The sequence below is a fragment of the Candida margitis genome (genome assembly GCF_024628925.1).
Source record: "Candida margitis strain CBS 14175 chromosome Unknown scaffold99, whole genome shotgun sequence".
Classification (NCBI taxonomy): domain Eukaryota; kingdom Fungi; phylum Ascomycota; class Pichiomycetes; order Serinales; family Debaryomycetaceae; genus Lodderomyces; species Lodderomyces margitis.
In genome coordinates, this window is record NW_026261864.1 from 1 (window position 1) to 22,706 (window position 22,706).

At 38.4% G+C, this 22,706-nt stretch overlaps 10 protein-coding genes across 10 annotated transcripts; 2 read left to right on the plus strand and 8 right to left on the minus strand. All coding sequences in view use genetic code 12, as the record gives it.

The window, feature by feature from the left end:
- Positions 1-416: 416 nt before the first annotated feature.
- CANMA_003994 (uncharacterized protein) lies at positions 417-974 on the plus strand (the record flags this gene model as incomplete). Its single annotated transcript, XM_051816222.1, has 1 exon — positions 417-974. One exon carries the CDS (start codon positions 417-419, stop codon positions 972-974), a length of 558 nt encoding a protein of 185 aa, XP_051670398.1.
- Positions 975-1,172: 198 nt separating this feature from the next.
- On the plus strand, positions 1,173-1,670 carry CANMA_003995 (signal recognition particle subunit; the record flags this gene model as incomplete). Its single annotated transcript, XM_051816226.1, has 1 exon — positions 1,173-1,670. The coding sequence occupies one exon, from the start codon at positions 1,173-1,175 to the stop codon at positions 1,668-1,670; it is 498 nt and encodes a 165-aa protein (XP_051670399.1).
- A 367-nt stretch (positions 1,671-2,037) lies between these two features.
- Positions 2,038-3,054, minus strand: CANMA_003996 (uncharacterized protein; the record flags this gene model as incomplete). Its single annotated transcript, XM_051816227.1, has 1 exon — positions 2,038-3,054. One exon carries the CDS (start codon positions 3,052-3,054, stop codon positions 2,038-2,040), a length of 1,017 nt encoding a protein of 338 aa, XP_051670400.1.
- Positions 3,055-4,231: 1,177 nt separating this feature from the next.
- ROA1 (Roa1p) lies at positions 4,232-8,095 on the minus strand (the record flags this gene model as incomplete). The annotated part of the gene is made up of 1 exon (XM_051816228.1): positions 4,232-8,095. The coding sequence occupies one exon, from the start codon at positions 8,093-8,095 to the stop codon at positions 4,232-4,234; it is 3,864 nt and encodes a 1,287-aa protein (XP_051670401.1).
- A 1,148-nt stretch (positions 8,096-9,243) lies between these two features.
- Positions 9,244-10,242, minus strand: CANMA_003998 (uncharacterized protein; the record flags this gene model as incomplete). The annotated part of the gene is made up of 1 exon (XM_051816229.1): positions 9,244-10,242. The coding sequence occupies one exon, from the start codon at positions 10,240-10,242 to the stop codon at positions 9,244-9,246; it is 999 nt and encodes a 332-aa protein (XP_051670402.1).
- Positions 10,243-10,535: 293 nt separating this feature from the next.
- CANMA_003999 (uncharacterized protein) lies at positions 10,536-11,396 on the minus strand (the record flags this gene model as incomplete). The annotated part of the gene is made up of 1 exon (XM_051816230.1): positions 10,536-11,396. The coding sequence occupies one exon, from the start codon at positions 11,394-11,396 to the stop codon at positions 10,536-10,538; it is 861 nt and encodes a 286-aa protein (XP_051670403.1).
- Positions 11,397-11,732: 336 nt separating this feature from the next.
- Positions 11,733-12,728, minus strand: HSP30 (Hsp30p; the record flags this gene model as incomplete). Its single annotated transcript, XM_051816231.1, has 1 exon — positions 11,733-12,728. The coding sequence occupies one exon, from the start codon at positions 12,726-12,728 to the stop codon at positions 11,733-11,735; it is 996 nt and encodes a 331-aa protein (XP_051670404.1).
- A 2,151-nt stretch (positions 12,729-14,879) lies between these two features.
- On the minus strand, positions 14,880-16,517 carry CANMA_004001 (sugar porter family MFS transporter; the record flags this gene model as incomplete). The annotated part of the gene is made up of 1 exon (XM_051816232.1): positions 14,880-16,517. The coding sequence occupies one exon, from the start codon at positions 16,515-16,517 to the stop codon at positions 14,880-14,882; it is 1,638 nt and encodes a 545-aa protein (XP_051670405.1).
- Positions 16,518-19,568: 3,051 nt separating this feature from the next.
- Positions 19,569-21,200, minus strand: CANMA_004002 (sugar porter family MFS transporter; the record flags this gene model as incomplete). Its single annotated transcript, XM_051816233.1, has 1 exon — positions 19,569-21,200. One exon carries the CDS (start codon positions 21,198-21,200, stop codon positions 19,569-19,571), a length of 1,632 nt encoding a protein of 543 aa, XP_051670406.1.
- Positions 21,201-22,379: 1,179 nt separating this feature from the next.
- On the minus strand, positions 22,380-22,673 carry CANMA_004003 (uncharacterized protein; the record flags this gene model as incomplete). Its single annotated transcript, XM_051816234.1, has 1 exon — positions 22,380-22,673. One exon carries the CDS (start codon positions 22,671-22,673, stop codon positions 22,380-22,382), a length of 294 nt encoding a protein of 97 aa, XP_051670407.1.
- Between the last annotated feature and the right edge of the window lie 33 nt (positions 22,674-22,706).

Sequence of the window (22,706 nt, forward strand, 5' to 3'; positions counted from 1 at the left end):
GAAGTACTTTGGGTTGAGAGAGAAGTTGATTCACTATTTAGCTTTGGTGCAGTTGCCTAAAGCGGAGAAGAAGACGCAATAAAGTATCATTTTATAAAACAGCTTTTTTTGATGTGTGGCGAAAGTATAGAAGTGTTTTCATAATCTTGAACACTGGGTTCTTTATGAATAACTTGTATAGTCAAATTTGATTTGTAATATTAAGTATTGTATTATGAATAGCTTCCTGTATGAATGTAGTAATCCTAGATGAAGACAGCCTATGTCATTTGGCCAGTTTGTTCCCAGGATCAACAGTAGTTCTCATAAAAATAATAACAAACAAAATTTCACAATTTTAGTTGTCACACTACTACTTTACGCCTCTGCCTTCACTTCAAAGTCAAACTGTATCTAATAATCATCCCTCGCCTAAGATGTCAGCAGGTAGTCAGAAGAAACTAGCCACCAGAAACAAGTCTATATTGTACCAATTTCGATACATTGCAGCAACTATCAATTTACTTGCAATCATTGCAATTTTTTACTTCCGTCGTCCATCAAGATCCATCTTTTATATTTTACTTTCCACACCTAGTTTTGTTCTTCAATATGTATTAGAGTCATCAGGATTACCCAAAATTGGTCCCGATGGGAAAGTGATTACTGCAGGATCTGATATTTTACAAAAGGGTACATTGTTCGAATATTGTTTTGATGTCATTTACTTGACTTGGATTTTAGATGTATTGATGGTTCTCTTCGGAAGTAATAAAGTATGGTGGGGGTATGCTATGATACCGGGATATGCTACTTATAAAATCGCTGGATTTGTCTTGCCTTTCTTTAAGAAATCGGGTGGTGGGGGACAACAAGCAGCAGGTGCAGATGGTGATGCCGGTGCCGCTGCAAAGAAAGACAAGTCTGGGTTAAGTAAACGTCAGCAAAAGTTGCAGGCAAGACAAGAGAAGGGTCCTGGGGTCAGATACAGGTAGAATTGTAATGTAAATATAACAAGTAGTTGATATACAATTTGTATAAGTTAAACAATTTACTTGAACAGAGACACAATCGAAATCGAAATATTTCATGGCAGAAAATTTTTGAAACCAAATTTCAAATCTTTTTCCCATACCGACATACACACACACACACATACGTATATACATACATACATACAAATCACAAGTGCAATGCCGACGACCAAAGATTTAGATGAATTCTTTGAATTGTCCACTGACTTGGTTGCCAATTTCCCATCAACAACACTTTCAATAACTTATTCCAACACCGCCAAAAATTTATCAAACAAGAAATCACCCTCCAAGGTTGATAATGAGGCTTCATCCAGTACAAAACATGCACCATCGACACACACGATAAATATCAAATTATTCGAACCTCATAGTGGTAAATGTTTGAAATACAAAACTACAAAGCAAAAGGAATTCAGTCGTATATTAAACGTATTGGGTCCACAAGGAGTTAACAGTAATGGGTTGGGATTGGCTAGTTTGATGTCGAATACCAAGTATGTGCCGGAGGCTGCAGTTGAAGAAAACAAGACCAATGCTACTGGTGGTGGTGGTGATGATGCTGTTGTAAGTAAGGAGAATACACCTGTTGCTCAAGAGAATACAACAGCCACAGGATCAAAGAAGAAGAATAAGAAAAAGAAAAAGAAGAATTGAGGAGAGAAACTTTTGGGCGATGATATGATGGATAGAATTATTAATTAGCTGGAGGTTAGTGTTTAAATAACAAGATTCGAGTCTATATTAAATCTCGACATGGTTTCTAATTCTGCAAACATGAGCTGCAGGTTTAGGGGCATTTTCTTTGACTCTCATACAACTACGCTTTTATTGTTTGTTTAATATATTAGTATAAAAGCTACAAAATAAACAAAAGGCTATTACAATTACAGCCAAGGCAAAGCTGTGTAAATTAACTGTTGTAAATTTACGAGAGTGCAATTTATCTGCACCCTTGATTAAAAATTAATAGCTAGCCATATCTTTCTTCCACCCTTGTATCCACCACAATCACCCTTATCCTCTATTTGAACAAACTCTTGAATTTGGAAATAAGACTTTCTCGTTTCTTACCACCACTAGTTTGTCTCTCAAGCTGTGGTCTACTATCAAACGATCCAGGGATTCTTGGTGGATAGTTAGACGACTCTGGTGCGTTAGATGTGGTTGATGACGAGCTTGATTCACCAACTGGTGTATGGTTACCTGATGATGCTGGTGCTCTAAGAGTAGATTCTGAAGGATGCGCCAACAAAGTGGGTTTTTCTGGCTTCTTCCCAGCAGTTGCATTTGTGGTTGAAGAGATAGCAGTAGCTGGCGGCTTTGTAGTGGACTTAGTTTCTTGAGGGCCAATTTGACTGCCAATTTGACTGCCAAGTGTTTTACTCTCATGGGTAGTGGTTTCCTCTGCACTGGGTGACCCATTAATATGCTCAAAATCGGAAGAGGTGGGTGGACTTGAAACTGCTGCAAAAGAGGACGAAGATGATGTAGGATCAATTCCAGTACCAGTGTGAGCAGCCAGAGCTTCATTTTTAGCTGATTCAGGTGCCTCATATTCCTTAATATTCTCTTCCTCTTCGTGAAGTGCAAACAGATCTTGGCTAACCTTTGTACCACCACGCTTACCGTCATCGATCACCTTATCCTTGACATTGCTTGATTCTTCTTCTCCGTCAGTTACAGCTAAAACAACAGGATTCTCCACTTGGACAACCTCACTTCCTTCATCATCAAGTTTCAAACTGTCCTTAATTTTAGGATCTTCTTCCTTTTCCTCTTCAACCAAGATTAAATGCTCAGCATTCACAACATTGTTAGCATTTCCATGTTCATCAGTAACAACAGGGTATGAATCAAGGGTTGTCCAATTGCCATCTATGATAAACTTGAATACAATATCTTGTTTCTCAGCAAGTTCAATAGTTTGTTCAAACGGTTCTGTAGTAATTTCTGGAAGACTCTTGGACCAGTTGTCAAAAGTACCAGTGATTTGCACCGTGTTCGCATCAGTCGGTGCTTCTATTGTATACTGATACATCTAGAAATAGGGAAGCACAAAGGGGGGGATTGGAAGTATGGTTGGTTGATTATGTTGTTTTCGTAAGGTGAACAGTTGCTTATGGATGTGGATACTATTACGGTAGTTATTATTTGATGATGGTTAACTACTCCTCTGTAGAATAGTCGTTGAGTAGTACTTTACCTTTGTAAAGAAAAGATAAGTTATAGATCTTTTGGAAATTGTTTTTCGTTTTTGTTTATTTTAGTTTTTAGTTTTTAGTTTTGTTGTTGATATTTAATTCAGTTGTGGCTCTTTTGGATAATACAGAGGGAGAGATGGATAGATAACAAAAAACAATTATTATGTCCCTTCCTTTGTGTTCTTTATGCTTCCTTTTCTAAAATTTGGTTAAGACACCAGTTAGAAATTAGTACACAAGAGAATCAAGTATTAGAATCCTGGGCTGCTTAGAATGTCTCGGTATATGAAATGATTAATCAATCAATTGATTGATTGATTATTATACATTGTAGTACTGTAAAATCACGAAGAAAATAATATTTTGTACCTCCTTTCCAATTGCCCACACAATCCAATTACGAAACCAGAGCTACCCAACATCTATTCCCTTACAATCCAATAAGAGGTCCGACACCTGCAATGAATATGGAAAAGGGCCCATACTCTTTCAGAAGGCCGTTAACAACCTCGACGTGTTTCCAGGTGGTGGGACTGCCTCCATCCCTTTTCTGGATGTTTATTTAAGTTGCACAAAATTAAATCCTCCTTGCTTAATTTGATTTTTTTTTTGTTAATTTTCGGACTTTACTTTCCCATACACACATTACACCACCCATCTTCAATACTCAACAGAAAGAAACATCCGGCAAACGTTTATAATAAATAGTAGCTCTTTGTGGCTTCTATTTATTAGAACAGCGTGGTTCATTTTGGAAACCCGCAAAAACTATCAAGGAGAGATTTCATTCGGAGATACAGAACTTTCATCTGTTCGGACATATACATCCGAGATGAAAACGGCAAATTTGTGTAATATTCGTAAATACACCTAAGATTCTCTTCCCCGCCTTATACAAAGGGTGGGTGGTGCAAAAAGCCACAATAGGACTTTGAGACACTTACAAAGCAATGAAAACTTTTCTTTGGAAGAAACGGCTATTATTACAAATTCTATATTAATACAGCCCCAACATTAAAACCATTTGACCCTGACATAAATTGAACCAATGGCAAGCAATCTATACACCACAAGACAGGCAAATAAGCCACCAAACATAGCACCAATGTTTGCTTCCAAATTGTAGTACAGCAATACATCGTGTCCTGTTTGTAAGCTACATTCACCAGTAGAACCACATGAAAACATTTGGCTCTTGAATCCCAAATTAGCACATATCGACACCGCGTATTTCATGGGACTCAAATAATTCATGGCTTTGAAAAAATTGGGCATATGCAACGACATTGTACCACCCATGAAAACAGCAATAATGATAAGATTCGACAATACGTTGGTAGCAACTTCCATGTGTTTGAAGATACTGTTGAAGAAAATACCAATCGATTCACCACAATTTATCGATACAAAGCCAGTGGCAAACATGGCAAAATACATGGCGGCATTTCGAGGTAACCCACAAACAAACACAATCAATGCCGCGAAAAAGAAGCTTGGTATGATTTCGGTTGGAAATTCATTGAGTAAATAGGATATTCCAAATTCTGATACTCCATAAATGCCATCCTTATACTCCTGGTAAAACAAGTCTCTTTCAAATGGGTATAAACTGATATTGTTGACGAACCCAACAAAATATAGATTCAACACTTCTTGAATCAAACCTAATCTGTTGTTAATACCATCTTGCGTGTTTTTCAATGGTGCAAAAAACAATGTGTGGACAATTGCAAGAAATATTGTCTGCCCAATTCTACTAATGATACTATCCTTTGATCGAAATGATGTCAAAAATTGTCTGTTGGTTACTGTAGCAAATGTATGAATGAATGGTAGTCTTTGGAAATAGAATTGGGACAAATCAATTACTTGACGTTGGTCACTGGCTACAACTTTCTCATTATCATTTTGATGCACCCGATTGCAAGCCCAATTGTTAATCAACATTTCAGTTCTATTATCAACCGCTTGTGGGTCGTCATCCTCAGAATTATGACTAATTAAATCCAAGATGTAATCAGCAATATTCAATTGACTATGATTAGCAAACCCAAGGTTTGCCAAATACTCAACAATTCCATGAGCACTTCCATTATAAATGACATTGCCACCTTTACCCAAAAACAACAAACTGCCAAAACTTAAAAATATTTCTTCACTTGGTTGATGAATGGTCAAAATCACAGTTGTCCCATTTTCTATCGCCAATTCTGATAACAAGTTAAAAATGGCCTTTGCTGTAGACGAGTCTAACCCCGATGTCGGTTCATCTAAAAACAATACTTTAGGTTTCGATAGTAACTGAATTGAAATACTTAATCTCCGCTTTTCTCCACCTGATAAACCTTTGGCATAATCATCGCCAACTAATGTATCAGCGCAGTCAACCAATCCCGTTTGTCTAATCAATTTGTTGACAATCCTTGGAATAGATGAATGTTGGTCCAAAGGTAAACGTAACTTGGCTTGGTAGTATAATGTTTCACGTACAGTCAAATTGGAAATCAAGGAGCTATCATGTTGAGTAACGTATGCTGAAATACAACTCAACTCACTGCGCGAAATATCTTGCACACCATTGACTTTAATATCTCCTGATGGTATAAACGACGCCGACCTGTCCAACCGGTTGGACAAGTAGTTGAGACAAGTACTCTTTCCACTACCAGATGGACCCATGATACAGTTTACCGAATTTGCCTTGAAAACAGCATTAACATTGTTTAATAATGTTTTGGTACCCACCTGTTTGCCCCAGAATTTCTTTTTCTTAATTGACAAATGTATATTGTGTAGCTCGAGATCAATGGGGTAGTTGTCATTAGCAGCGATACATGTTGCGCTTGTTGGATTCGAGTTGAATGCTGGTTCATCTTGTACAATATCATCAGTTACCTCTTCTTTCTTTTCCTTGTCATCATCATTTGTTTCGTCTTCATCTCCAAGTTTATTCGCTTTAGTCTTGGCCATACCCACATCAAGATTCTTTACCTTCAAAGCAACACCTGAAAGAACTATAAATCCAGTGACCCATACAATCAATATACCAATTGGTTCAGCAATCCAGTTTTGAGGATATCCCCAAATTTGTAACTGGACATTACCATGATACTCGGCACAACTATCCGCATCATCATAAGGACAATCTCCAACCCAATCTGTAAACTGATTTGCAGTTAATGCACCAAAACCGTACCAAAAGTATGCCAAGTATTTCACCCACCGCACATAAACCGGCATGGTTTTAGCATTGACAAAATAACCCGAAGCAGAATTCTGAACTTGATAAAGCAAGTTAATATACAAGGTCGACATGGGCATGCTTGAAGATATGGCGTATATCAACAAAGTACTGCTCATACATGCCAATTGCACAAGTAATGTCACAGTAAAGTAAATTCCAAAGTGTGACCCACCTCCTACCCGGAGTCCCCACATAAAGAATGTAATGACTGAAAAAATGATCGTCATGGGCAAGTCTTCCAACAAAAATTTGGCTAATCTTCTTGATATTATAAAAACTGGAATACTCAAAACGTGTTCCTGGTACTCACGGAAAAAGTAAGCACCATCCGTATTCCAGAGTCTTTCAACTTCGATAAACATGGCACAGAATCCCACCACTTCCAAAACAACATATTGCACAGAAACTAAGGACCTAATACCAGCAAGATCATGCTTAGGACGATAAAACATCCATCCGAGCGTTACAGCTAGAAATACAAAGCCAAGGTTTAACACCAAGAGGGTTTGGATATCACGATAAGTAAGTTTGAATGTCCGCTTTGTCAGAACTATAAGCTCTTGCATAAAGGAAATCTGGTCCTGCTTGGGGGTCGCAAACAATTTCAAATTTGCCAAAAACAGAGCTTGATCCTTTTTTGGTGTACTGTTGTATTCGTAATAGTGATCATTCTTCCAAGTTTCCACTAAGTGATTGATTCTTGCGGCTGACCTCAGCTCGTTGTCGATAGTACTTGAATCTTTCACAGACAAGCTCATTACATGGTCACTGATGTGCTGGTTCATCTCCGGTGGATAACCCAATTTCGAAAAATAGCTCATGGCTTCATCCTTTAGGTTTCCAAAGTAAACCAATCGGCCACCTTTTGTCAATAAGCATACCTTGTCAAATAAGTCACAAATCTCTGGCCGAGGCTGGTGGATCGATAAGATAACAGTTATGCCGTATGTATTGGAAGCAAGCTTATGTAGCAATTTCACCAACTTTAATGAGGATGAGGTGTCTAACCCTGTGGTTGGCTCATCAAGAAACAATAGTGAAGGACGGGACAACAACTGAATTGCCAAGCTCACTCTTCTTTGTTCACCACCAGATAATGTTGTTGCATGCAGTGAAAATTCGCAAATCCTGGTGTTTTTCAAATGCCCCAACTCCAACACATCAATAATGTAATCTATCAACTCTTGTTTCTCCTCTTGGCTCACATTTGGTGGTAACCTTAAATCTGCTTGTGTTTGGAAAGTTTCCAAGACAGTTAAACCAGGAAGGAAGAAATCGGTCTGTAGTAGATAAGCGTGCTTAATATACTGGATGCTGTCATTGGTTCTTGTGTATTGAATACTTCCCGAATACTCCAATTTCTTGTTTTTCACATTTGTCCTCTGCGATAGTGTATGCAATAAAGTGGTTTTACCTGCTCCCGAGCCTCCCATCAAGGCAATCAACTCTCCACTATTGACATCGAATGATATGTCATTAAGTATTCTCGATGATTTTCCGTTGAAATTATCCTTTTCATCCACATGATAAGGCTCCTTCTTTTTAACTTCTGACTTTACGGCAACACTCAAATTGCGCACTTTTAAGCCAACCCTTTGGTCCAAAGGGATTTCAAGTACATTTGAATCCTTCATAGTTCAGCTTCCTTTCCTTTTCTTTTCTTTTTGTATTGTTTTGACTCGATGCTATATAGCAGTAAACTTTGACATATGCTTTTGAAAGGGAAGGAATAAGACTGGGATCATAAATGAGCGGGTTGTGGCTCTAAATTTATATTGCTGAAGAAAGTATGGCTTAAATTTTAGTTTTGTCTTGCAGAAATTTTTTTTGGTTTTCAACTTTCGTCTCTGCTTTGTTGAAATATTACTAATATTTTGAAATAAAACTACAATTGCGCAAAAAAAAGCTTTTCGCGCAAAAAATAAAGCCTAATTTGAACAATTATGCACACTCTTTAAATAATGAAAAGGGGTTCAGTAGCGCAGAAAAGTGGATTAATTTCCGAGCAGTCTGAATCAATGGTGAATACAAATTTGCCTACATCACCTAATAGTTACTGTAAGATGTGGATTAGCCCATATCCGTCAATCGGTAAAATAGGTCTAACGTCAGATGCTCTTTTTTATTTTTCTAACGCGTGAGTCTTCCAAAGCGCAACAATTCTCTTCCTGTTTTGAGTAATTGCGTCTTCTTCAATATGCCCAAGAAAAATTTGTATACCAATTCGCATTTGTATACGATCGCTCCTGTTAATGATGCAAAACAGGTGACGAATAGTTTTTGGTCTTAATCACATAATTTCTTGGCAGTGTTTGCTGATGTAGCGTGCTATGTTTTGAGGTATTTGTAGCTCTTCTAGATCCATAGTACAAACATAGCCCACTCGGTGAGGCTCAAATAGTGCCTCTATAATTGTTGAATCAAAGACAACTGACAAAGAAAACATTCTCTGGACCTCGATTCCAGCATGAACAAAAATTAGGGTGTACTTTTATTTTTTAAATTTGTTCTATAAATAAATAAACAATTGTGACTGATAAGCTGTACAAACGAGATACAACATCGTTCCTTCTATTGAGAAAAAGAGGCTTCTCTTAAAGAATCCGCTTTGTCTACAACAATAGACTCAATTCGTTCAAACTAAAATTCTTGGCACAGCTTCATCACAAATAAATTTTCACAGAACGGAAATACGCAAAAGATTGCCTAATAAAGCTCACTTCCACTTGAGCCATGCAAATAAATATAACGCTAGGAAGCGCATTGTGTTTGTGCTCTCAGCTTAATCCTTTTTCAAGGACATTCTAGCCAATTTCAAAACAGCTTCTTCCGAGATTGCACCTCCAATAAACCCAGCAGCATGAACAAAAATACAACCTTCTACACCGGCCTTTTCACTCAACTCTTCATCTCTCAATCCTCTCAAAGGTTCAGGTAATCCCAATCTGAATTCGAATGAACTTGAAGTTACACTCACGGTTGAGACTCTCCATTTACTGCTAGAATCTTTGAACAAGACAAACTTGATAGCACCTTCAGCATTATTCTCCTTTTCAATTGCGTACAAATGTTCTTTCCAGGGACAGAACTGTGACAATACAAGGATTTCGCCACTAGGATCAACCTCAAACCTTTTGTTAAAGGCCTCTTCTACGATAGACTTGGCAGGAAGCCAACCCTTACCATATCCTTCCAACAAATTGACAAACACTTTACCCACCAACTCGCTAGAAACATTGAATTGACGGTCATAATCGGCATCAGTACAGCTTTCATTCCATCTTGGGTTTAATTTCGAGACTATGGACGGCAATGTGATATTCCTGTCATTAAACTTTGGTTCGACATCTTTAGGATAGTTACTAATTCCATTATCATTTGCATCTAAACTTTCGATAAACTCCTTGTAGACTTTGTCGTACAACAATTCCACATTCTTGTCATCGGAAGACAATCCCAAAACTTCGGTGATGATATCTTTACCAAAATGCTTGTAAACTAAACCAGCAGAAGACAACTTGGTTTGATATTTTTCATTAAATGTGGTATCAAATTCACGTTGATGGTGATCAAAGAACTTGGTTCCATCATATTTTCCCCCGACATCAACGACAATATCACTCGATTCCCAATCTTGAGGGTTTCTTGATCTCACGAGTTCAGCATTTTGAAATTGAGGTAAAAGCTTCAACATGTATACAGCCAAAGATTCATCAGCATGGAATGAACCAGAATGAGTACAGATTTTAACCATTTTGTCGACTTTGAGTTTCTTGGACATTAAGGTGGAGTTGTGAACAATCAAATGAGATGAGATTTTTTTCTCTTTTGTTTTTTGTTTCTTACTTCGCGTGCACTTGGCTCAATAGAGGCTTGCCCACATTATATCAAATGAATCTAGTGAACGTCATTGAGTAGCATTTTGAGTGAAGGTGCCTTCAATTAGGAATAAGTTAAAGAGAGAGAACTTTGTTAGAGATTACCGTGTTTTGTCAACTTTGGTTATGTTGTTTAAACTATATGATACACAGACATTCTCTTTATCTCAAGACTATACAATATGGGTGAAAACTTTTATTGCGTCTTCTTCTCTGCTTTAGGCAACTGCACCAAAGCTAAATAGTGAATCAACTTCTCTCTCAACCCAAAGTACTTCTGAGTCAATTGTGCATTGTTCAACCGGTTGACGTATCCGGTCAATGTCTGGTCCAATTGGCTGACGGCAGATTTGGTGAACTGGTTGTTGTCATATCTAAGCTTGTTAAACACAACCACTGTAACCAAGAGGAACACCTTGGTAGCGTACTCGACAATGTTCCGTTTCAAAAGCAACAAAAGTGTGTTAAACAACACGTCAAAGGCTGTGGTCACCGCCAACACAATCTCCACAGTCGACGCAGCGGCTAGTGCAGGTTGGTTGAACTGAGTGGTGAAGTGGTTGATGCGTGCATTGACCCGTTGCTGTGCCGGAATCGAAGGCACGGCGATTGCCAATATGTGGTTTTGGAAATAGGTGAGCGCATGGAAAACGGAAAAAATGATGTAGGAGTACAACACGGTTTGCGCTTGGCTGTTGAGTATATAGCTAGCAATGTAGAATATGACGGCCAAGCTCAAGTACTGGACGTTCTCGTCTCTGACCAACCTGTCTGCGGAGACTTTTGGTGCGTTGTGCTTGAGATACACCTGTTTCAATACAATTAGGTAGGTAACAATGATGGACAACAAAGTGAAGCGGTAGTACTTCAAGGAGGCGGCTTCTCTGAACAAGATAGCAGTAATCGAACTCAAAGCAAAGAACAAGATGGCCAACGCATGGCCCACGTACCAGTAGAATTGTTGTGTCTTGAGAAGCGCTGTCAATTGCTGTGCCGGTGAGTTTGGTTGCACTTTAGCTGTCGACGAAGTGGAAGATGCTGCTGTTTTGGGTGGCATTGGTCTTTGTTATAGGGCTGGGAGCAAGAGTGGATGGAGTGTGGTTGAAAAATAAAGTCGATGATCAAGATGAAATTCGAGATTATTTTCCATTGTGTCTTTTGTTTGCGCACAGGCCACAAGCAAACTTCGTTGCACAAGACACAACTGTGCCGCTTTACACATTACAACTACAAAACAATGTCAAACAAATCATTGATATTAAAAGATTAAAATGTATACGAAATTAGAATCATTCTCCCGAAATGAAATGGAAAGCAAACTGTCATACCTCTGGTGGCTATAACGACCAGAATCTATTCTCCCTCTTCCCCTCGACCATCTCTCTCACCTGATCTAGACATGCTCCTCCTCTTCTTGGTGCACCCCTGCCGGTGCCACTGTCGTGTCGCCAGAGTGTCTGGGAGTGTTGTCGCCCACAGACTTCTCAGCATCGGGTTCTGTGGTTACATTGTTGTTCAAGTGGAAGTGCCAGACCTTGCTGAAGAAATCTTCGTCGATGGTGTTGACGGCAATCCAGGTCAAGATCACCGGGACAAATCCAAAGTTGATGAGGTCCAAAATACCGTAAAACACAGCTTCCGAGTCCGGTTGGATCACATTACCACCCTCTGACAAACCCCAGCACACCGGATACAAGATCCAAACAACAATCTCAAGAATAATAACCAAGTTAGCAACTAAACTCTTGTTGACAGACTGGAAGCTTCTGTGCAAGTCAACGCAAATGAGATAGATGGTGAACAACAAAGCCACTGTAGCAAAAGTAAAGTAACCCCACTTGTAGGTCGACCTGATCAAAGCACCAATCAACAAACCCAAAACAAACACCTCGATTGTCAAGAACCTGGTAAAGATGGCGGAAAACACCTGCAACGCCTTCTTCAAAATATCTTCTCTGTCGTCGGTCAAGCTGGTATGCGTCGTCACGGTGAAGATGACCAACACCAATGGCCAGCTCAAGAACCAGCCAATGAACTTGGTGTAGAAGATTTGGCGTGCAAAAAGTCCTCTATCGGTGGACACATGATGAAATTCGGTGTCGATCCAGGTGTAACCCAAGTTGGAAGCATACGTGTAGTAAGCAAACGCCATAACTGCGTTGGTGAACAAGGGGATTGTCAACAACGATTTCTTGATGCCGCTTTTGCGCACACTAGTCAAGCTGTAGATGAATCCATGGCAAATTGCAAGCAAAGCAAACACCGAAAAGGCTGCCCACAACCAATCACTACCGTGGCTGGTTAAGTTGATGTCTGATTCTGAAGGAGGTGGGTTAATGTCAATGGCACGGTTACGTTTAACCAAATCTGCAAGTTGTGTAAAGCTCATTCTTTTGATGGGATAGTAGTAGCAGTCTCTTCTAATTGTAGTGCGCGTATTTAGTTAATGGTTGCAAATAGTTTACGTTTGGACCAGTCCGAAGTAAAAAATGAGTTTGCAGAAGAAGCAGTGGTACTAAAATATGACATGATATGGCATCTATTTATATTATCGCTGTGCCTATCATAGCAGTCAATTACCAGAAGCAAAGAAACAAATGGAAGGATGATTGTAACCGTCTCCCCTTCAAATGGTTAAAAAAAGTCACAGAAAACTATCAAAATGGATAAAATAGGAGGTACAAAACCAAACATTCAAAGAATTAATTTCTCATGCGTAGAGAATAACCGTCATTTCTATAGCCAATCTGTTGAAAGAATATAAATTAACTTAACATACGCCTACTTGTGCTAAAACTTTTTGGCACCATTTTGCAACAACTCCATATAGGTTGGTAGAGCCAAATATTCCAGTCAAGAAAACCATCCTTCTTCCCTCAATGCTAAATCAAATGGTGATATTGACCTTTTAGCAGTGTCAATGATGTAATTGTTGCAAAATGGTGCCATTTGAGTAGAATCAGACCATAGTTACAAGATTTATCCATTTCAACCGATCAAAACCCAGGCTGCAAACATTGTTGGCACCTACCTGAAGTTTTCCGTGACCAGATGCAAAATGTGCTTACATAATACTCCATAGTTTGAACAATAGAATTCTTTGTTTGTTGCTTTCTTTGCCCAAAGGAGATCATATGTTTTAAACGGCTTTTTATTGTGTTACTACCAGCTCGGAATTACTGGGGTCACTATTGTGTAAAATGACTTGCATAAAAGGAGTGGGGCAAACGGTTGCTCATGTGATTATTAACTTGTGGCAGTTTGTTGCTGTGTAACTACTTTGGCTTTTCTCATATTCATGAAAGGGAAAGCTCGGATGTAATTGCCGCGTAATTATTAAGATTAGACGAGCCGCGAATTCCATGTTAATGACTCAATACCCGGAAGCTAAGTACACCCTCTGTGCTGTACTCGTGGTGCTGTTCTTTAATCGATTGCTCTTACTTGTGATAGCTTAGAGGAATACAGCTGTTCTCAACAATCAATGTTTTGGAAGAAGGGGCACTAATTTAGTGACAGACCAGATAATACACTTACTGAATATCCAGAGTCAATGGGCATCTGATTTAGTAAGTAACAAGCTCCATCTGTAGAGTTTTTGCAATACCTACGGCTAATCCCTTTTGTCAAAGATTAAGTGAATTATATGCACTTTCCTAAACATCTTCAAACACCTATATATGACACCTTTGTTTCAACTCTTTCATGAGCTAATACTCTAGAAAAATCACAGCCAAATTAGTGTCGCAAGTCTTACCCCACTATAGCCACAGGATAACCACTTCTCAACTGATCTATAATCACATCATCTAAATCTCCAGTATTGCCACATATATTACAAACCAATCTCTTTGAAAAATAGTATGGAAGGACAGGTATGAAGAAAAGTGTAACTGTGTTTATCGTACGTACAGCAAAAGCACTTTGGTTGTGGCAACGTCCACAATAACAAGGAATGTTTCCTATATCTGATAATTCATTGTTGAATTCCTGAACTGGATTAAAGTTAGTATGCCATTGAATTGTATATTCTCTGTGGTGTTTTGAAATTGGTATAGGTCCATAGATTCAGGAATAGTGGGCGTACATACATCCTATAAGGAAAAAGCAGAAATCCATATTAACTGCTCAGTTCCTAATTTCAAGTGCTTTGGATCTAATGGCAAATGCACTGCAAATATTGCTCTGCTATTGAACACGTCTTAGGAAACAGTCCTTCTAAGAAAAAGTGAAATTGTTGATAGTAAAGAGTCAATTGACGATAGAGAGATGAGTTTTATGAGTTTTATGGCCCGTTTTCAAATGCATGATTTCATTAGGTGGCCCAATAGTTTTGTACAAACCAAAAAGAAAATATCGGAGTTAAGTTTTAACCCGAAAACCAAGCAAAAAGAAGAAGAGAACAATTGCAAATTCCTACAGCATCAAGATTTTTCAAAATCATTCATCGTTAGACTAAACATAATTATACGAAAAAGATAGTAAAACTCATTAAGAATCAAGAATTGAAACAATACCGTACTAGCAATTTCTCACCTTCTCAAACAGAGTTGGTGTCAACATCATGAACTTTTTCGTCCAATTGAGAACCAGTCTCCTTATGCTCAACACTCAACTTTCTAGCTAACTCTGAATCTGGATCAATAGGAATAGTTGGTCTCCAAGAAGCTGATTTCCAAGCTGGAATATTTTCTTCCCACATTTGTCCAACTTCTTCCAATCTCTTTCCTTTGGTCTCGGGGAATCCGAAAAACACATGAAGACCCATGGCAAGACAAAAGACACCGTAGATGATGTATGTTCTGTAATTGATGTTCTTGAAACCAGATGGTGTGTACATGGCAATAGCAAAATTGAAACACCAATTAGCACAAGTAGATAATGAGTTACCTCTTTGCGATATTCTGTTGTCACCCCAGATTTCTGAACAATAGACCCAGATACCAACACCCCAGGTGGACGCAAACGAGCAAACAAACAAGTAGCAGCATGCAATAGCACCTCTAGCAGCTGGCTTGTTGGTGTCGGGAATTCTGATGGTAACAGACTCGGTTCCTGAATCAGGCCAGGGAACAGCATAATTGCCCAAAATACCAGCAAGACCAAATTGGAAGATCAACATAAAAAGTGCACCAAGCATCAACACGGGCCTTCTTCCAAAGTAGTCGAAACAGATCAATGCCGGAATTGTACAAACAACGTTTAACACGTATTGAATTGATGAAGCAATCAAATTGGTGTTTCCAGTGTATCCAGCCATTTGGAAAATGTAGACAATGTAGTACATCATAACATTCATACCGGTTAATTGTTGCCAAATCTGGGCAAAGATGGCTGTAACTGTTCTTTTAAGAAACTTTTTCTTAAACAAGGTTCCATAACCGACAGTTTTGGCTTCTTGGTCAATCAACAATTGTTCCTTGATTTCAGCAATTTCAATCAAAACTTCAGGATCTTCATGGTTTCCATGGGCTTGAATCTTTGTAACAATTTCTTCAGCCTGTTCCCATTTACCTTGTTTGGCCAACCAACGTGGTGATTCAGGAATAATAAGACATCCAAAGAATAATAGCAAACCAGGAATGATCTGGATTGCCCAGCCTATTCTAAAACTTGCAACACCATTGATCTGACCGGTACCATAGCAGATATAGAACATAATCATGATACCTAAAGTGACGGAAAATTGGAAAAACCCATTAACAGTACCTCTTCTTTTACGGGGCGAAATCTCTGCTCCATAAATAGGAGCAACGGATGAACCAAAGCCAACACCCCAACCAGAGATTATACGACCAATGATTAATTGGGCTCTATTTTGTGATGACGATTGAACAGCAGCACCAATCATCCATAATAATGAACATATGATAAGAGACAATCTTCTTCCAAATGGTTCCGAAACAAATGCCGAAGCAATAGACCCAAAAATGGACCCCAACGCCATAGACGCAGTGATAAAACCTTGAATTGTCGAGCTTGGAGTATTAAAGTAGTGTTTATATGGGTCGCTACCAATGAAGGCTGACATGGATGAAATGTCAAAACCAAACATCAAACCAGCAATAGTGGAGATACTGGCGATGAAGTAGACATTGTATATCTTGGGAAGCTTGTCCAAGTAGTTGGCCAATGTCAAGGCTGGGCCAGAGAACATACGCTCAATTCTCGACGACATGTTTGATAGTAGTAGCTAAGATGTTGCAAAACAATTGAATGAACAGGTGAAACAACAGATGATAATGAGGGGAGAGTAAAATTGAAGAAGTAGCTGATCAAGGGAAATTTGTCCGTCTATTTATATTGCAGAATTTGGGTGAGGGGGGAGGAGAGCTTTTCTTACACGGCGGCAAATCACCATATGTTTGTTACAGTAAAGAAAAACAAGCTTTATTGTTGATACTTGTTTACTAAGAAAGACAATATAAACTTCCGAAATTTAGTAAATAGCTTATTGTATGTTGTATATTGTATGGTATTTTATTATATTGTTTTTCCCCACCACTTGCAAAGATCTAAAAAAGAAGGGATAAACAATACACGCATTGTTCTTATGTAAAACACGATACAAATTGGGACAATATAGCTTTATTGTAGTAAGTTTTGGCTGTAAAAATTAGCATACGGCACAGCTGTATAAGGGGTTAAAAAAGAAATTTCATGCAGGTAAGACGAATGCCTAATTTCTTTGTTTTGCCCAGATATATATTAAACTAAATTTTTAAAAAGAATGACATCCATGTATGAAATGCCGTATTTGAAAAGCAAGAGATTCCACCGCGATAGCAAAGTTTAGACTGAGTTTGCTTATGGTTTATGGCTTCTTTTACACACACACACGTATGACTGAAGGTAGTGTCTACCCTGCATGCTTCGAGGATATAAGGCTGAAATTGCTGCACAAAAAGAAATAAATAAAAGATAACTGCTCCCAGGAACAGCCGAAATAATAATTCGAAGAATATTCTTCTGCCGAGCGAGGGATTGTGTTTTTTCGTAGACAAAGTATGCTGATACACAAGTAACATAATGTGATATGATTATTCCGAATCCAGAAAAAAGTATGTTCTGCATAAAAGTCAGAAACTGAAAATTCTCGATACCAGAATGGACGGGAATAAGCTTAAGGATTATTTGCTCAAAGATAAAGCATTTATCCAAAGAAGCTCTTTTACTTTTGTGGAACTGTGTGGAGAGAGATAGTGGCATTCTGTTTCCCGCCACCATCCTTTGTAAGCTTAAACGGTAAAAATGTTGGGCTTTCATTGCACGCTCTTCAGTCACTTCCTTAATGAAGTTACTTGTACTTACGACATCGGATTTTCTGATTTCTTATGTTCTCACAAAATGTTTCGTTTTCCTTTGAACGGAATGCTTTTATTTTTTATGTTTTTAGTCTTTTCTGGTTTTTTCCTTGGCATAAACTTTTTAGTTTCTCCTTCGTCTCAATTCAAATCTGGAACAATTTTTACCATATGTTAACATCAAACAATGACACAACACAACATAACACAACAATGGATCTACAAGATCCTAAAGAAAACCCCAACCACCACAACCCCAGCAAAATTTAAATACGTCTTTACCAAATGCACTATTTGCAAAATAAGTTGTTTTTTGTTTAGAAAATGGAAAACTGGGGAAAAATTCTTTCATGAAGGTGGAGAAATTTTGGCTTTGTCCTTTTATTATTCTTAGCCACCAGCCGGAACAAATTAGAGACTAATGTTTTGCTTTGTTTGTTTGTTTGTTTGTTAAAGCCCAGGCAAGAAAATGAACTATAGCATAACCTCTTCCAAAAAAAGAGTAAAAAGCCTTATGAAGAGCCAAGATATTCCGCAAATTATTCACTGGTACTTTGCCACTAACCCCTCTCAGCATTTACTATAAGGTGATCTATATGTACTAAGAGCGAACACCCTCTTGTGCTAATTTATACTTCGCTTTGTTATCCCCTCCTCGAATTATTTATAAGTGCCTTCTAAGCTGGAACTCTAATTGTTCCATTTAGTCTGTATTATGCTAAAATGTGGAACATTTGTTGGGGTCTTTGTGTAATAGTTTAGTTTCTTTACCCCAACATTTTTTTATTTTTTTTGTTTTTTTTTCCCGTAAGCAAAAACGCGTGATGCTAATAAAGCAAAAACTAACCAAACCACCAGCAAACTCACGCTACTGTATGACGCGACTGGGGTGCTTTCAATCTCACTGTATTTGGTAATACCTCGTGGTTATTACGTTAAAACGACGCGGCACAAATAGAGGTCACAATCAATTTCTGATTTAAGAAAGTAAAACCATGACAATTCCAGGAAATAGCCAATGTAGTCAAAATGGCATGTTGTAATCCGAAATTGATAAATTAAACTGAATGGAGGTTATCTTCCGCCAATAATAACACCCTCTTTCTTCTTTCTCTTTCCCCACATTCGTATGAACAACTTTTATTATCTAACCCCCCGAACCCCCTTGCTTAAAGCTATTTTGAACTTTGTCCTTGAGAAAAAAAACGTTTGCAATAGCTGTAGTTTGTTTGTTTGTTTTTAGATTTAAATTTAGACACGCACGCGTGTATTACTCCCAAACAAAATGCAACAAATGAAGTAGTTTGTAGAGTCTAAGTGCAACCATGTTGTATTTTTTCCTGCTTTTCAAAGACACAGTCAATCGTATTTCATGCCTTTTTTAATGAATCAAGGATAACAACTACACTGGCCCTTCAACAATACTCTTTAATAAGTGCCTAGCTTGTGTGACAGGTGTATGTTTACAGAATTTTGGTTAATATAGACTTCCCCCTCTTTATTAAAGCTTCCTCTACCTGACCGAGTCTTCTACTAGCAACCCATGTCTTTGATAAGCAAGCTTTGGTATCATTGAAAGTATACCCCTGCCGCATTCTCCTTTCAACTTAAAACTTTCCACTGTGTAAAGCAGAAATCTCCATTGGTTGCCCCGTTCACTGATGATGAAACTTAGAGGGGAGAACACACAATTTTTCCGCTTTGGTTTTGTGTACTTACCTTATAATGGCATTGTGGGGTATGAGAAAGTCCGTGCTGGTCGTACTGTGGTTGCTCAGTATACGCTCCTTCAGCGAAGTTTGTCCTTTACTATTCAATTCATCTTGCCCTCTTGTTAATCTCTCCTGTTCAAAATGGAAAAACAAACATTTTCAGATTTACCACGCTATTTAAACGACAGATATACATCCATCCAAGTTATTCATTCATGCCGATTGAGCTTCTACATTCTCTGATTGAGCTTCTACATTTTCCTTATACTCAAGGCTTACTTTTCCTCCAATTTCTGAATCAGAAGCAATTGGTATTGTTGGTTGCCAAGTTGCTGATCTCCACGCTGGTACTTTCTCAGCCCACATTTGACCAATCTCCTCCAACCTCTTGTTTCTAGTTTCTGGGAAACCAAAGTAAACATGGAGCGACATTGTCACACAAAACACTCCGTAAATGATATAAGTTCTCCAACTAATATTCTTGAACCCTGACGGAGTATACATTCCAATGGCAAAATTGATAATCCAATTGGCTGCAGTAGATAACGAATTGCCTCTCTGTGATATTCTGTTGTCGCCCCAAACTTCAGAACAATAAATCCAAATACCAACACCCCACGTCATGGCATAGGAGCATACAAACAAGTAAGAGCATGCGATGGCTCCTCTTGATGCAGATTTCTGACTATCGGGGATCCTGATATTGACTGTATCATTTCCAGAATCAGCCCACGGTTGAGCGTATGCACCTAAAATACCCGCCAATCCAAATTGGAAAGTAGTCATCAAAATGCCCCCAACTATCAAAACTGGCCGTCTTCCCCATTTATCAAATAATATCAAAGCCGGAATGGAGCAAACCACATTCAACACATACTGAATAGAAGAAGCAATTAAGTTGGCATTTCCAGAATAGCCTGCCATTTCAAAGATATAGACAATGTAGTACATCAACACATTCATGCCTGTCAATTGTTGCCAAATTTGGGAAAACAATGCCGTAAGTGTTCTCAAGTAATACTTCTTGTGAAACAATGTGGAATACCCAACTGACGTTGATGCTTCTTCTTCAATCAACAACTGTTCCTTAATCTCGGCAATTTCAATCAAAACTTCAGGATCTTCTGCGTTGCCCTTTGCTTGGATTTTGGCAACAATAAATTCAGCTTGTCCCCACCGTCCTTGCTTTGCCAACCACCGGGGTGATTCTGGGATAAACAAACAACCGATAGCCAAAATTAACCCAGGAACAATTTGAATGCCCCAAGCGATTCTAAAACTAGCAACACCATTGATTTTACCTAATCCATACGAAATATAAAACATAATCATAATACCAACAGTTAAACTCAACTGGAAAAATCCATTGATGCTACCTCTTCTATCTCTTGGTGATATCTCAGCACCATATATTGGAGCTACTGAGGACCCAAAGCCGACACCCCAACCGGCAATAATCCTACCAATGATCAATTGTGCCCGGTTCTGTGACGATGATTGAATAGCAGCGCCAACGATCCAAAAGAATGCACAAACCAAAAGCGACAATCTCCTTCCAAAAGGCTCTGAAATACATGCAGAAGCAATAGATCCGAAAAATGAACCTAATGCCATTGATGCAGTTATAAAACCCTGGATGGTTGAGCTGGGGTAGTTGAAGAAATGTCTGTAGGGGTCTGTACCAATGAATGCCGAGATTGAAGAAATATCAAAACCAAACATTAACCCAGCCACGGTGGAGATGCTAGCGATGAAATAAACATTGTATATCTTGGGGAACTTATCCAACTTTTGGCTTATTGCCAATGCTGAGTTTGAAAAAGCACGCTCTAATTTTGAGGACATGGTTGCAAAAAATAATAATAAAGTAAGAGAGACTCTTTGAAAATACCACCAGCTCTAAAAGAGTCTTAAGTTGTCTATTTATATTAGATTAATCAGCTGAATTTTAATGTTGATCCTTGAGCGGGGATTCCTTAACTTAATCCAAGCTATAGTACGAGTTTTTTACAATTACTTCTAGTATAGCTTTAAGGGGGCTATTAACTCCGTTAGCCGTGTTTTTGAAGTTAAAAATAGAAACCAGAAACAAGTGGGTCATGTAGGAAACAAGTGGAGAAGAACTTAGTTCAGTTATTGTTGCAGGAATTTTGGTTTAGATATTACGCCTTAATGATAAAAAGAAACGGATTAATTTCAAATAAAACTGTTCGTTGACCAGCCAAAACCTGGGGTTTTATTACTCCCAAGATTTCTTTCATCCAGTACTAAGTCTTTCTTTAATCATACTAGTTTGTTTATATGATTCTCACAAATGCAAATAAAGTTCTAGTTTGATTGATGTTCTACTTAGAATGCTACATAAATACTAATCAAAGGTGTTCCTTCCAATCCCGGTACTCATATGACTCAAAAATATCTATTATACCTAGAAGTGGAGACATTCAAGAACTGAATCTCGATCATGGAGCTGATGTAATGGTTACATCTTTCATGGAACAATAGTTTTTCCATGACACACCACAAAGGCGTCTTTTCTTTTCCTGTACTTTGATTCTTCCGAATGAAACGAAATATAAGCGGGGGAGCTTGTGTCGATTAATCAGCCATAGTTAATCAGACAATAATACGGCGTTTATGCGATCTAAACCCCGAACCATTCATTCCTTTTTTTTTGTTTTCATTGTCCTCCCCAAATTAAGGGAGGGTGTGTGTCTTTTAAATCTAAACATAAGAATAAATATATCCGATTCAAAACGTTTGTCGGAATATTTTTGGAGTCGGGAAATTTCACTTCCTAAATGAGCATTTGAAGCGAAAATGGATGCATTATTTTCTATCCAGGGGCAAAGAGAAAATGTACTCTACTACATCTCCCACTTCTCCGTAAATCTTTTTAATGAGTAATATCTACGACTCGACTAGTGCATAAAGTTAAACAGCATAAACTTCAAAGAAACACTACTATATAAACTGAGTTAAACAAGAATTGAAATCAAACCTTGGAAGCAACAGAGCAAAATTCTATCTTTGCTCTTCATCAGTGTTGGAATCTTCTTCCATCAATTTTTCTTCATTATGTTCAACACTCAACTTTCTAGCCAACTCAACATCGGATACCAATGGAATAGTTGGCTGCCATGAGCCTGATCTCCAAGCTGGAACCTTCTCGGCCCACATTTGTCCAATTTCTTCCAATCTCTTACCTCTAGTTTCTGGGAATCCGAAAAACACATGAACAGCCATGGCAAAGCAAAAGACACCATAGATGATATAAGTTCTCCAGTCGATATTCTTGAATCCGGATGGTGTGTACATGGCAATGGCAAAGTTCAAGATCCAGTTAGCAGC